Below are 14142 nucleotides of genomic sequence, written 5' to 3' on the forward strand. Positions count from 1 at the left end.
TCTTGAGTGCATGGCCGGCCGCTGCAAAGCGGACATGGAGAATTTGCAAGATCAATATCGCCTATGATATCTTCAAGTGCCACTGCTCCAGCAGCGTGTCTTTGTCCATCATCTGCGGGCGGAGTTCACATATATATAGTGACAGTGAGTTTGATCGTAAAATAAGACAAACCGCTTCTGTAGATTAACTAGTATTCAATTTTGGCGCACTATGTTAAGGGGATTTACAAGAAAAATGAACACAACATGCTCGTACCTCCTAGATGTAAATGGCTTCCATATATCTCCTACTAGTATGGCTGGTTTACTCTGTTTTTTTAGTTAGGGGGTTCTGATCGTGTTTGTGAGGTCTTTTGTATGACCATTTTAAGCTCATATGTGTAAGTTGCAGCACTGATTATGGGGTCTGGAAAAGATTTTGGCTGAGGATGTAATACTTGATTGAACCTTTTGAGTCCATCACAAAACTATGTTTTTTCAGTTTCATTGAATAAATGAAATTGGGAGTTGGACCTCCTTAATTCTAAGAAAAGCATGCCCGTACCTGCTAATTACTAAACTATGGATACCAAAATGCCTGACTAGTGTAAACCCAACAGAACGCACGCCGCTGGTCTAGTTCTGTAGCATAAGCATTCAATCTTCGGTTTAGCCACACTGGTTCATGCTGCTTGTAAATAGGATATTTGCAGGAAAAATTAACAGAGCATGCATTTTCCTGCATGTAGATTGAAATGCACCATCCCATGCAATGCCATTTAAACGTACTTATAGATCACAGTTTATGTGCTCACTCATATTGATTATTAAATCTGCACAAAGCCTATAACTACTTTTATTTATTGAATCTGTATTCGATCAAAATAGCTGCTCTATCAAAAGGAAGTCAGATAGGTAGCACATGTTCTACTGTTCTTCACTATCTTGCAATGTTTTTTTATATTTCTTCAGCAGAATATTAAATATTCATATGCGATGCTTGTCTCTTCCTTATGGAAAAATAACCAATGTAATACTATTGGGTGACACTGTTTTTACTCATAAATGTTATGTTACATTCCAGGTAGTGAGAGGAGAGGGAAGAAGATTATGCTAATAGGTACGCTAATTTTTTGGCCATCTTTTCATATGTAGTACTAGTTTTGCAACCATGTACTCTTGCAGAAAGAGAAATTTAAAGTATTGATGGTTTGGAAATCATTATGAATGTAGTATAACTTCTGGTTTACAAAAGAAAATAACATCTGCTCCCATCTCAGGTACTACATCAGCTGCTGCAACCTTTCTCTGTGCATGTCTTTATGTGCTGATATGGCATAGAAAAGGGAAAAGACTATGGTTTCTCCTTTGCAAGAAGGCTAGCAGCAACACTGAGAAGAATTACGAGGCAATGATAGTATCATATGGATCCCTAGCTCCAAAAAGATACATGTACTCAGAGGTAATGAAGATAACTTCTTATCGTAATGATCAGCTTGGTAAAGGCGGCTATGGTGTGGTTTTCAAAGGAAGACTACACGATGATCGTCTAGTTGCTGTGAAATTTTTGCATGACTGCAAAGGAAATGGGGACGAGTTTGTGAATGAGGTTATGAGCATTGGCAGGACCTCTCATGTTAATGTTGTTAGCTTATTTGGGTTCTGTTTGGAGGGATCAAAACGAGCTCTTATATATGAGTACATGCCCAATGGTTCCTTGGACAAGTACATTTACTCAGAGAACCCCAAAGAAATTTTAGGATGGGAGAGGCTCTATACTATAGCAATCGGGATTGCTCGTGGCCTCGAATACTTTCACCATAGCTGTAATACACGCATCGTCCACTTTGATATCAAGCCCCAAAATATCCTTCTAGATAAAGATTTTAGCCCAAAGATTGCCGATTTTGGTCTAGCTAAATTGTGTCATACAAAGGAGAGCAAGCTTTCAATGATTGGTGCTAGAGGAACAATTGGGTTCATCGCTCCAGAAGTTCACTCTCGAACATTCGGAGTGGTTTCAACGAAGTCAGATGTTTATAGTTATGGAATGATGCTTTTGGAAATGGTTGGAGGCAGGAGAAATGTAAAATCAATTGTTGCAAAATCCAGCGAAAAGTATTTTCCAGACTGGATTTACGACCACTTTGCGCAAGATGATGGATTACAAGCATGTGAAGTCATAGGAGAAATTGAGGAAAACGCAAGAAAGATGACCTTAATTGGTTTGTGGTGCGTACAAATACTGCCTACATATCGCCCTACCATAACCAAAGTTCTAGAAATGTTCGAGAGAAGCTCAGATGACATGGATATGCCACCGAAGCAAAACTTTTCTGGATTGCTGTAAGAAATTTCTCCCGTATTTTTGTCCCTTTGTTTTTCTGTGCAATTATGATTATGCAATAACTTAACCTACACGTCTCTCATTCCAGTGAAAGTTCAGCTCACAATATGGATGTACAAAGTTCAAGTTCTACCAGATCTGAGGAGATCAGCCTTGTGAATTCAAAATTTGTACAACAATCGCCAACTCTTTGAGCAGATAGGCCTTGTGAATCAAAGAGCCTACATTCATTTCCAGAACCGTGAGAAGGTGGCCTGTACTAGAATACATTCAGAAATTGAACAAGCGCAGCGAAATTCGGCATTGTAGTAGAACATATTCCATGTATGATGTATCCATGACCTAGAGTCAAGAGCATCCACATGCCAGCGTCCTAAGTTATATACCACAGAAGGAATAAAATTAATTCTGATGAGTGTTGTGTTCGAACTGCTAAAAGGCATCGGAGACAGACAGCCACCAAGGCCCTCTTGCCTGTAACTACAGTACCTAAAATATCAGAATCTGGATGCAGACAATGTATATCCATCTAAACATTGTGACGTTATATACCAATTCATAGCAAGCAGATTAATCGTAGAAGCGGAAGGCGCACAGTTACTTGCTTGGTCCTCACCGTAGATTGTATCCACTCAATCAAGTAGCGCCGTGCTTTTTCTTGACGCGCGCGCAACCTCACCGGCGACCACTGCCCAACTCCGCGCGCATATTCCTCTCACTCCGCTGGCGAGCCGAGGGTTTGCGTCGCTTCTCAGACAACATCGCCTCCGCTGCCCCTCATTCGCCGCCGTAGCCGCCGAGCAGGTCCGTAGCGGTTGGTTGGTGATCTCACCCGTCGCGGCGGAGATCCACGCCCCAGGAGATGCCGCGGCGAGAGGCCATGCTCTTCTCTGCGCGGGCCGTGAGCCCGTGACGGCAGCCACACACTGCAGCGTGCGCCGGCAAGGGAGCGAGCGCGGTGGGAGATAGTGCGGGGAATTGGGGGCACACACCGGCCAGCCAGCGGCGGCGCAACGCCGATCCACGCTTGAGGTTTTGGGCTATAGGCCTTCTCCAAGAAGCAACATTGATGGCAGGCTGCGTAGGACCCAGGAAGCACCCAGGCAAAGTTTGTTCTCGGAGCCCAATTCTACCCTTATCAGCTTTTTGACTACTACTAGCACATATGTCCGTGCGTTGCAACGGGAGAAAAACTAATATGCTTTTAAAGTTAGTGAGAATTATATGTGCAAACAAAACGCTGTATATCTTTCATATGCAAACATTATTTTGAAGTGTGAAATTTTCACTAAAATACGAATATTTTTTGAATTTATAGAATTTTTTCAAATTTCAATTCTTTTTAGAAATATCAAACAATTTTGGAAAACAATATTTTTTTTGGAAAAATGGGAGACAAATTTAAAGTTCCGAATATTTTTCAAAATATCAATAAAATTTAGGAATTCTGAACATTTTCTAAAAATTGATTTTTTAATAAAAATCTGAACATTTTTTGAGATTTTTGAATTTATGAAATAAAATTTATAAGAAAGTAAACTTGGAAGGGAAAAGAGACAGTGAAAGGAGAATAGATATAGAAGTAAAACAAGGAAAAAAAAGAAAAATGGGCCAGCCCATTATTGGTTGTCCTGTGCGAAGGTCTGACTACTTGTCGCCCTGTGCGGAAAATAGAGTTTTTCTAGCTGCGTGGGCAGAAAAATAACTGAGCTGTCTTCGCTGGGCCAGAACACTCGGCCCACGTACGAAATTCTGGAAAGCCTTTTTTTCTCTAGCATACAAACACATAAAAATTTAGTACCACCTTGGATAGAAAAAAAAATCTTTTCAATGGTGAACGGATGAAAAAATTGGTGAAACACACATTGCTTTATTAGTAGGTATAGATATAGATATAGACTAGTAAACATGCACATGCAACGCACGTCTCTGCAATAGTATGTCTGGGCGACGACCCCGGAAACAATATCGATTGTACGCGCAAGACGTGTTGGAGCAATGGATGTCGGGGCGGCGGCCTTGAGAGCTTTCCATCTTTGACGACATGGACCTTCTGTCGTGGGTTGCAACTATTGCAGGCATGTGTAATGCTTGTCTCTTCATTGCCTCGGGGGAGTGCCTCGTGACTTCTTTTCTGGCACTGATGGAAGAGCGGCTTGTTCGGCGAAGCAAGTCCCCCAACTAGTGTGTGCTTGTGTAGTTGGTGTTTGTTGTGGATATCTGGATATAAAGAGAGGAAATATACAGAATGGCATGGAGTAGTGGAGCGGAGCGCCGCATCAACAGTCAATCTATGATAGGCAAGTGAATGATGCCGTGACGCGTCTGCTGTTCACTGGTGGCAAATGGAAGCGGCTGCCAATTGAAGGAGATGCCCCTGGAGGCTGTGCCTCCCTGGGAGTCCTCCCGTTCGACGGCATCCACACATCTTGCACGCGAACATGGTGCCAAACAGTCAAGAAATCGCACAGGGTAACTTGTTAGTATATCAACAAAGAAACTGCACCAACTGTGACCTACTGTAGCAAATGCTTACTTATAGTAAAATACATACACCAGTGCAAATCTTATTCACATAAATGAAGTAAAATAGCTAGAATCACACACAGAGAAAAATGAGCAATGAACCTTTAGGTAAAATCCCTACAGTTGAGGTGAAAGGCCCCACAGAACATTGAAAGTTACCAAATTAGATGAGCATATAGAACCATGCTTTATATTGTCTGGGAGAGTACAACATCCATATATCTTTTAAGAAATATCACAATCAGATAGTAAACAGAGTACCTTCCTAGTTGCAAAGCCTCCATCAGTACCATCTTTATACTATATTATTTATTAAAAAGCTCCCTAGTTTAAATTATCCTAATAGAACAGCTCACCATTATATCCATAATGTGCATATAAATTATAAAAAATAAATATTAAAGGAGATCAGTAATATATCCTAATAATATAATAAGATGGATTGGCATGTACGGAAAACAAACCTGTGTTGTCCCTCCAAGACATCTCTGCACACAACATTCTTGGTGCTTTTTCCAATAGATGAATAAACTATGTGTTAGACATGCAAAAATTATTATCACATTTCAACTGTCGGCATGTAAAAATACACAACAATAACTCATTGGCAATAAAGGAAAGTTTAATTTCATCTACCTGCATACCAGTCGAATGAAATTAAATATTTTCTTACAATGTGTACAAGCTCTAATCAACAATTGTTGTTTCTACTGCAATACCTTCTGTACTTGGAAGAATTTGTAGGGGTCTAGGGACCAACATCACCTTTGTTGCTGCATCCACTACTAATTTCTTAAAGTAAAATTATAAGTTTGAGAGTAAAATGAATACTTCTACAGTTGCCATATATAATTGTACCACTGTGTACTACAAAAGAGAAAAGGAACAAGCCAGATCAAGGACATCTTTTAGTTCTTAGGTTTCTAGCCATTGCAAATTTCATGGTTATTAATTATTCCAATGAGTGATAGCAATAATTGTAAATAGTAGCTTAAAGGAATAGAAATGAAAGTAACCTCAAATCATGTGGTGCATACCTAGTTAATCTGTACGGTTTGGAAGATTAATCTGTAAAACTATGTATTTTTAGTTTGCCCGGTAATGTGCATATTGGATTATCACCTCCTAGGATCAAAGGCTATTCAAACACCTCAACCTACGAAGATTGCCTGCAATAGTATAGGCACTCAAGCAGGGATGTATTTTCTTCCTCCAGAAGAGAGCTTCTTTCTGTAGGTAGGATTTTAGAATAGAAACAAGAGTATGTGGCGGATCTACTTCTTATCGTACATAGCATAGTCCAAATATTCAAAATGGTAAATTAGTTTGCATGCAATAGGATAATCTAAGAAAGAGTGGAAATAGAAGGGCACTACTCCCTCCATCTCAGTTTATAAGTCCTGCACGTGTTACGTGTATCTAGGTCGTCAATATATAATGATACTTGTATTCTCTTGATGCGATGTTATGAGTCAATAAAATACACCCATTATGAAAAAAGTCAGCAGCCACTGTTGCACGTGCAAGATTTTGCTGCCATTCACCGTTGCCTTGACAACCACCTATTGTTGCAGTCACTACCGCCATCGCATAGGCTAATGCTAAGTATTGCAAGGTTGGCCACTGGACCATCGCTCGCCATTGGTGCTGCAAGCTCGACTGAGCTGGTGCAAGGCGGCGCTACCGTCGCTTCACAGGACCGGCACGGTGCTGCAAGGGGGGGACACTAATGTTGCAAGGTCACCAGAGCATGGTTGTGGGTGTCGGTCGAGACTGCCGAGACAATGGCTGCTCTTCTGCAAGCTGGGACGGGGGGGCTGGTATGTCGATAGACGGTTGCTGGATTTGGAGACGTATGTGTCAACTGCCAACAACGTCTATGCATGGTGGCGGGGTGGCGGGCTTCGTCTCGGAGGCATGCAAGGGAGTGACGACCCGTTCTGAATCCAACCAATCGCGTGAGCTAATCTAAGATCGTGCGAGGCGAGCGTCACTCGCCTCGCCCAGCCGATGCCTAGTGCAACCCTCCATTGACCGCCTGGATCAATCAATCGACCCCACAAACCATCAAGGAAAACTATTGTCTTTGGCAACAGGTGAAGCTATGAGGACTAAGCATTTGGCGAGTAAGATCGAAGGAAGTGGCGGAATGATGGTGAGATTTTGTGCTAGTGCTGAGTGCATTTTGGGCCAAGACCCAATTGATCGATCCATTACTTTCATGTTTTACTTTCACCACACGAAAGTAGTCTTAACATATGGGACAAGCGATACCCATTAGTATCTTTATGTTGTCATAGTTATCAATAGTGAAAGCATGGCTAGATTTGCCCTATCACTCTATCTCGCACTATAAACCAGCTTACAATTTCTTAAAAGGTTGTTCGACAACTAATGCATAGGAAAATATGAATTGTATTGAAGTTTGCACTAATCATCTGAGATCCATTTACTTAGGAATATTATAGCAAAGTTGTAAATCCTTGGTGGAACTTTAATTCAATGTATATTATATCAAAACAATAAGATTTTATCTTGTACAATGTATATGTGTTAAACTTTAATTTAACGTAATGTTTTGGGGAGGAACATTTACTTTACCCGACTATGTACTATTTATTGAATATTGGCTATGTAGTTCTCATGAAAAACTTGTCATCCGTATTTGGTTCGCTACATATTTGTGTCAGCACCGTCTATGTTTTTGTCTATTTTACGTATTCATTATATATTTATTTCAATACAAAACATGGTCATAATTTAACATACATCTCTCCTGGCTAAATTTGCAGTATTCTAGCAAGTAATGGGGCAATGTCTTTGCATTAGCTCAATTGGATTCAGCAGGGTTGATGTATGTATGCTACCTCTTGAGCACTGCGTCGGATTTCCTCGAAGAAGAGAGGATGATGCAATAAAGTAGCGTAAGTATTTTCCTCAGTTTTTGAGAACCAAGGTATCAATCCAGTAGGAGGCCACGCACAAGTCCCTCGTACCTGCACAAAACGATAGTTACTCGCAACCAACGCAATTAGGGGTTGTCAATCCCTTCACGGTCACTTACGAGGGTGAGATCTTATAGAGATGATAAATAATATTTTTGGTATTTTTGATATAGAGATGCAAAGTGAAAAGTAAAAGGCAAAGTAAAAACAAAGCAAGTATTAAAGTAATGGAGATTGATATGATGAGAATAGACCCGGGGGCCATAGGTTTCACTAGTGGCTTCTCTCAAGAGCATAAGTATTCTACGGTGGGTGAACAAATTACTGTTGAGCAATTGATAGAATTGAGCATAGTTATGAGTATATCTAGGTATGATCATGTATATAGGCATCACGTCCGAGACAAGTAAACCGAAACGATTATGCATCTACTACTATTACTCCACTCATCGACCGCTATCTAGCATGCATATAGAGTATTAAGTTAAAAACAGAGCAATGCCTTAAGCAAGATGACATGATGTAGAGGGATAACTTCATGCAATATGATAAAAACCCCATCTTGTTATCCTCGATGGCAACAATACAATACGTGCCTTGCAACCCCTTCTGTCACTGGGTAAGGACACCGCAAGATCGAACCCAAAGCTAAGCACTTCTCCCATTGCAAGAACTACCAATCTAGTTGGCCAAACCAAACGGATAATTTGAAGAGACTTGCAAAGATAATTCAATCATACATAAAAGAATTCAGAGAAGATTCAAATATTATTCATAGATAAGCTGGATCATAAACCCACAATTCATTAATCTCAACAAACACACCGCAAAAAGAAGATTACATCGAATAGATCTCCACAAGAGAGGGGGAGAACATTGTATTGAGATCCAAAAAGAGAGAAGAAGCCATCTAGCTACTAGCTATCACTACAAAAAAATACACTTCCGTGATGATACGTGTTTGTCACAGTAGGTCGCGTTTTTTGTCATGCATGTACATCCATGACAAATTTATGACAGAATCAAGATAGTCATACCTGTGCTGTCGTAGAAGTGTTCCATGACATTACCAAAATTATCATCACGGAAGTGTCCACTTCCATGACGAAAAATCGCGCGTCACAGAAGTGCTTTCGTCAAGGGTGACCGACACGTGGCATCCACCGTAACGGAACGCCGTTAAGCTATCGTGTCGGGTTTTGGATCCGATAACCCGTTAACAGCCCCGACCAATGGGAAATTTCCACGTGTAAAATTCTGATTGGCCGAACGGAACACCTGTCAGCTCGTCAGTGGGCCAGATGTCGCCCGTCCATTAGAGGAGACATGCCTATGGTACGTTGACACGTGGCTGGGCCCAACAGAGGCCCATATAGGTTAAAAAGGCCGGCCGAGTCAAAGGCCCGTAGAACTTAATCAGGTACTAGTGGGCCAACCCAATAACGACCTGCTTAATAAAGGCCCATTTACAGCCCGAAACCAGATCTGGCCCGTTAATTGTTCGCCCAATATTTGGGCCCATTTACGGCCCGAAGCCAGATCTGGCCCGTTAATTGTTCGCCCAATATTTGGGCCCATTTGCGGCCCGAAGCCAGATCTGGCTCGTTAATTGTTCGCCGAATATTCGGGCCCAACTACAGCCCAGTGACTTTCGACCTGTTAGAGGCCTGATGTAGACATGGGCCCATTTCAGCCCGAAGTGACTTTTGGCCTGGGAATGGCCCGTGCTGCCCATGGGCCATATATGGTCCGACGGGACATCGGGCCCACTAACGGCCCGTGCTAAAGGTGGCAACAGTTAAGCCCAACGTGACTTTTGGCCTGTTAAAGGCCTGTCCCGTAATTCAGCCCGTTGATGCATGTACTAAGCTTTCGGCCTCTTAAAGGCCCATGATATCAGTGGGCCAACTAAGGCCCGAGATATGTTTCGGCCTGGTAACGGCCCGTGAGCTAACTGGGCCCTTAACGGCTCGGTCTACATTTCGGCCTGCTGAAGGCCCGTCGATGACTAGTGAAAATTGAGGCCCAACATGCATTTTGGCCTGCTAAAGGCCCGTGGTTTCATCCCCGCCGTAATAAGCCAGTACAGTATTCAACCTGTTAATGGCCCAACGCTACCTGGGCCGATCTAAGCGCTGGGTCGACAAAAGGCCCAACTAAAATATAGGCCGGTGTAAGTTTGGGCCCGGCGCAATGTGTGAAAGCCCCAATCATTCAGGCGCAAGAAAGACGCGGGCCGGCCCAATTGTGGCCCGCTAAAAACCTGGCCCATTATCGAATGTTTCGGCCCGGCCGACTACATCTGATTTTTTTCATATAGCGAATGATGCCAGTAACTAGTAGGAATTAAGAACAAACCTACTCTACACAATAAAGAAATTATGGCATAGTAACTAAGAATAAACCTACACTATACAATAAAGGATTTAAGGTATATTACATCCACTGGGCATCGAAGTTCTCCACCAGTGATCATAAAGCGCAACGAAGAAGCAGATTACAAAAACTGGGCACCATTGCAGCGTAACAAAATAATACTGAATCGAGACCACTTCCAAGACAGTTCAAGAAAGGTTAGCCTTGCGGGGGAACTGCTACGTAAGCTGCTGAGCAAGGCTGTGAGACCAGCCTAGCATGTCGGTCATAGCTTCCAGGTGTAGCTGTTTAGCGATGAGGTTCTCACTGGTGTTCTCCACAATCTTTCTTAGAGATAGGACTTCAAGTCGAAGTTGAGTTGCAGAATGCCTTTCTGCTTGAACTTGGGACTGAAGAAGTCGAACTAATTCAGACAATGAATTATGTGAGCTTGTCTGACTGTTAGTCTCAAGTAACTTGAACACTGCATCAAGACAAGACTTTGGGGTTGTCTCACTATCTTCAAGATGTTTTGCCTTCTTTGCTGCAATATATGTTGGGTTTGTCTCATAGCCTTCAGCAGACTTGTGCATGCCATCAGGCATATCACTCTGACACAAAGTAGAGAGATGACAGTTTTTGCACGTGTATAAACAAAGATGATAACTGTTCTGTCAATTCTATCCAATTTCAAATTAGAAAATAAAGAGTAAGTTCAAAATATCAATAGCATAATTTGGCATTGTTCATAACGCGGGGAGCTTCACCACACTACTGGATTACCATGTCAACATAACAAGCATAGACGAAGGGCAAAGAAAATCATTGTATCTATTTTGGATAATGTGCATGGCATGTTGTTCATATCATCAGCCACATCAGTAAGATAAAACAGGAGATGACAAGGTGCAAATGTGGGCTGCTTCACCACACACTGGATTATAGATCCACAAAACCAAGCATACATATAGGGAGTATTAAGTAATGTGCATGGTATGAATAAGAAATTTGGTTTTACAAGTAAAACTTAGAACTTACGGTTCTTACGAACATGCATTTTGGTAGAAACAGCAAACTAAACAACACTAAACGATAGGGAGTATGAGAAAATTAAACAGCAGTTGAGGATAAAGGCTTTAGAAGGACTGACTTACATTAACAGTTAACACCGGTTTTATAATGCCCTTCTCCATGTCAAGGGAAGGATAACTCAAGAATTTCAGCACATAATCTTCTTCATAAGCATTGCATGTACTCTACATTTTGTAGAGAGTAATTATAGATATGATAATACTGGAAGGGATAGAGGATAATGAAGATAAAATGCAGATTGATGCTACATAATCAACTACCAATCCCTGGAAGTACAAGCGTTATAGGACAAAATGTACTGACAAGAGCAATGGGCTACACTTCTGCACTGGCATTGTCTGTGTATTCTACTTGTTGGTAAGATTAAATATAGATCTGATCTTTTTTAGTAAATGGTGGGCGAGGGAGATAAGATGCAGAATGCTACAAAATGAACCAATCCCTCTTCCCATAATACAGGAGTGTTTTGAACACTGGTGTACTGTACACAACGTTCTTATATTATGGGACAGAGGGAGTAGTTGTTAATGTAAGTACAATGATAGACCACGTTCAGTCCTTACAAGAGGACTAAAGAGCTAAACCTCTTCAAAAGCATTGGGTTGATTCTAAATTTGTGTAAGAGTCCATACGGATCTTATAATGTCCACCAAATGGGCGATTACGAGGCTAACATGTGCAGTGATGCTACATAATCAAACAGCTATGAAAGTAAGTATGGTCATACAGGGCAAGAGGTACTCACGAGAGCAATGCAGTGTGCAGTATAGTTGCGAGATTCTGTGGTCCCTTGAGAACGAATGTTCTTCTGCTAACAGTTTTCCTACAAGTGAGACATTAAGGCAAATGCAGAAATTTAGTTCAAATTGTGATGTGATATCATAGACAGTACCTTACGCTGCAGCCGAGACCAATGTGTAACAAGATTATTCCAGTCACCGTCGGATAAATTTAGCACCGGAGACTTTACAGAAATTTCGTTCAGAGGCTTGCCATCGAAGTGCGCTTGCCTCAGGTAGGAACGATACTTCATCAACGAGTGCTTGAAAAGCGCAACCAACTCTTGCTCGTCATCACAATCCAGTTTGCTCCTCGCCTATTTAAAAGAATGAAATCTTGTGTCTTCTGTCAGCAGAAACATATGCAGTAATGACCATGAATAACGTTAGTACATTACTTACGCATAAGTTGCGGAGGAAGACTGGAAATTGTTCTGTGTCTGCGGTATAATCTTTCCATGAAGGAAAGATGCGCACAAAGTTCCTGACAACAATATAAGCTTCGTCTTCTAAACTGGGAAGAAATGGAACAGGGGTCCTATTTGCTGCAATTGGGGCTCTCTCTGGTTCGAAAAGGGATTTGGCAACTGGATTTGGTGTACTCTTTGCTGGAATGGGGGTTTTGCGTCATACAGCTGGTGCTATGTCAACTGGCATAATCATACTGTTTGCTGCAGTTGGGGTCGGCTGAGTTGGGGCATCAGAAATGACCAGTGTAGTAGGGCTAGAGTCTGCTAGAGTTGGGGTATTTTGTGGGTGAGGTGATATTGCAACTACACCTAATGGTCTATTTGATTTATCAGGTGGCACTACCTTTTCCAAATACTTTGCTTGTGCTCCTCCACGACCAGCAATCGCCCTCTTCCTTTTGAACATCTGATACACAAGAACAACATTTGAATGGATAAATATGGTATGATGACAGATGGAATATGTACTGAAAATGGATAGGTAGGGTGTATTCACATACACGATGTGTAAACTAAGCTAATGGCAGTTCAAAAAAGTAGAAGCAATGCAAAGCATAAGTTGCAAGATATGTGCGAGCAATGTAACCTTAGAAAGTTAGAGCAAGTACCTTGATGGGTGAATAGGATAGGGCATCTTCCTCTGACTCCTCCACTAGGGAGCTACATTGACTTAGGTCTCCCTCTAGCTCAGAATCACTATTAGGATCATATTCTGAGCATGAATCTGTAGGGAGAGAGCGTTTGCATTGCATTGTATCCAGACTTGATTTCAGTCCCTTAATGCCAAGTTTGACAGCCATGGCATTGTTCTGCTTTATTCTTTTCATGCGCGCAAGCTCATAATCATTATGATGTTGTTTAGAATCTGAGATTCATGAAAACATAAAAAGTAGTCAGATTATGTACGGAATGAATTGCGGATTCAACTCAGAGAGTGTCTCCCTATAAACCCCTACATATGCAAAGTTCACCTCCCCAACCGTGCTGACCAGACCACACACAGAAACACAAACCCCTTATGTCTCTATAACAGGCAGGCACACATTTCAAAACTAAAGTAGGAACATTAGAATCATATGAAATTCATATTTGAACAAATAAACTAAGCAATTATGAGTGGCGTAATGTTTAGCTTCAAGGGTGGAGTGTTGGTAGTGCGAGACAAAGCAAGTAGGCAGATTGTATTCCATGTAAAAGATCGAAACCTATGTATGAGCTGGAAATGACACTTGCTTTCTATACAATGCAGTGTTCGTTACCCACACATGATGGAAGAGATCACATAAAGAAATACTATTCACTCAGGTCTACGGTTCCAGTATTTAGAAATAGGGTGGTCCACCCTAAAAGAATATTGACAACAAATATAACAAGGCAAGCATAGATGTAGTGAATCAATCATTTACTTGTGAGCTTATTAGGACAAGTATGCAGAATTGTAACTGCGGTAAGAGACCATCCAAAATCTGAATGAAGAAGTTTGTCTAGCACTTATTGTTTGCAACTAATCGACGTGAATAATTGGATATTATATCGAATGAGTAAGAAAGACAAGTAAAATTGTCAACAAACCTGGCTTGCAGTAGTAATCTGGGTCAATGTCACTACGACCAACAAACCAAAATGACTAGTTTCTGTTCCGAGGGCCA

General features: G+C 41.4%; 1 protein-coding gene across 1 annotated transcript in view; it reads left to right on the forward strand.

Moving 5' to 3' along the window:
* The window catches only part of LOC123161850 (LEAF RUST 10 DISEASE-RESISTANCE LOCUS RECEPTOR-LIKE PROTEIN KINASE-like 2.1), a 4872-nt gene extending 2316 nt beyond the window's left edge, over nucleotides 1-2556 (forward strand). Inside the window, exons 2-4 of the mRNA XM_044579672.1 lie at nucleotides 1064-1099; nucleotides 1260-2325; nucleotides 2415-2556. Coding sequence (XP_044435607.1) covers nucleotides 1064-1099; nucleotides 1260-2325; nucleotides 2415-2520 — 1208 coding nt within the window. The 3' untranslated portion in view covers nucleotides 2521-2556. The remainder of the gene's footprint in view (nucleotides 1-1063; nucleotides 1100-1259; nucleotides 2326-2414) is intronic.
* The last annotated feature ends 11586 nt before the right edge of the window (nucleotides 2557-14142 follow it).

Source organism: Triticum aestivum, chromosome 7B (assembly GCF_018294505.1).
Source record: "Triticum aestivum cultivar Chinese Spring chromosome 7B, IWGSC CS RefSeq v2.1, whole genome shotgun sequence".
NCBI classification, from domain to species: Eukaryota; Viridiplantae; Streptophyta; class Magnoliopsida; order Poales; family Poaceae; genus Triticum; species Triticum aestivum.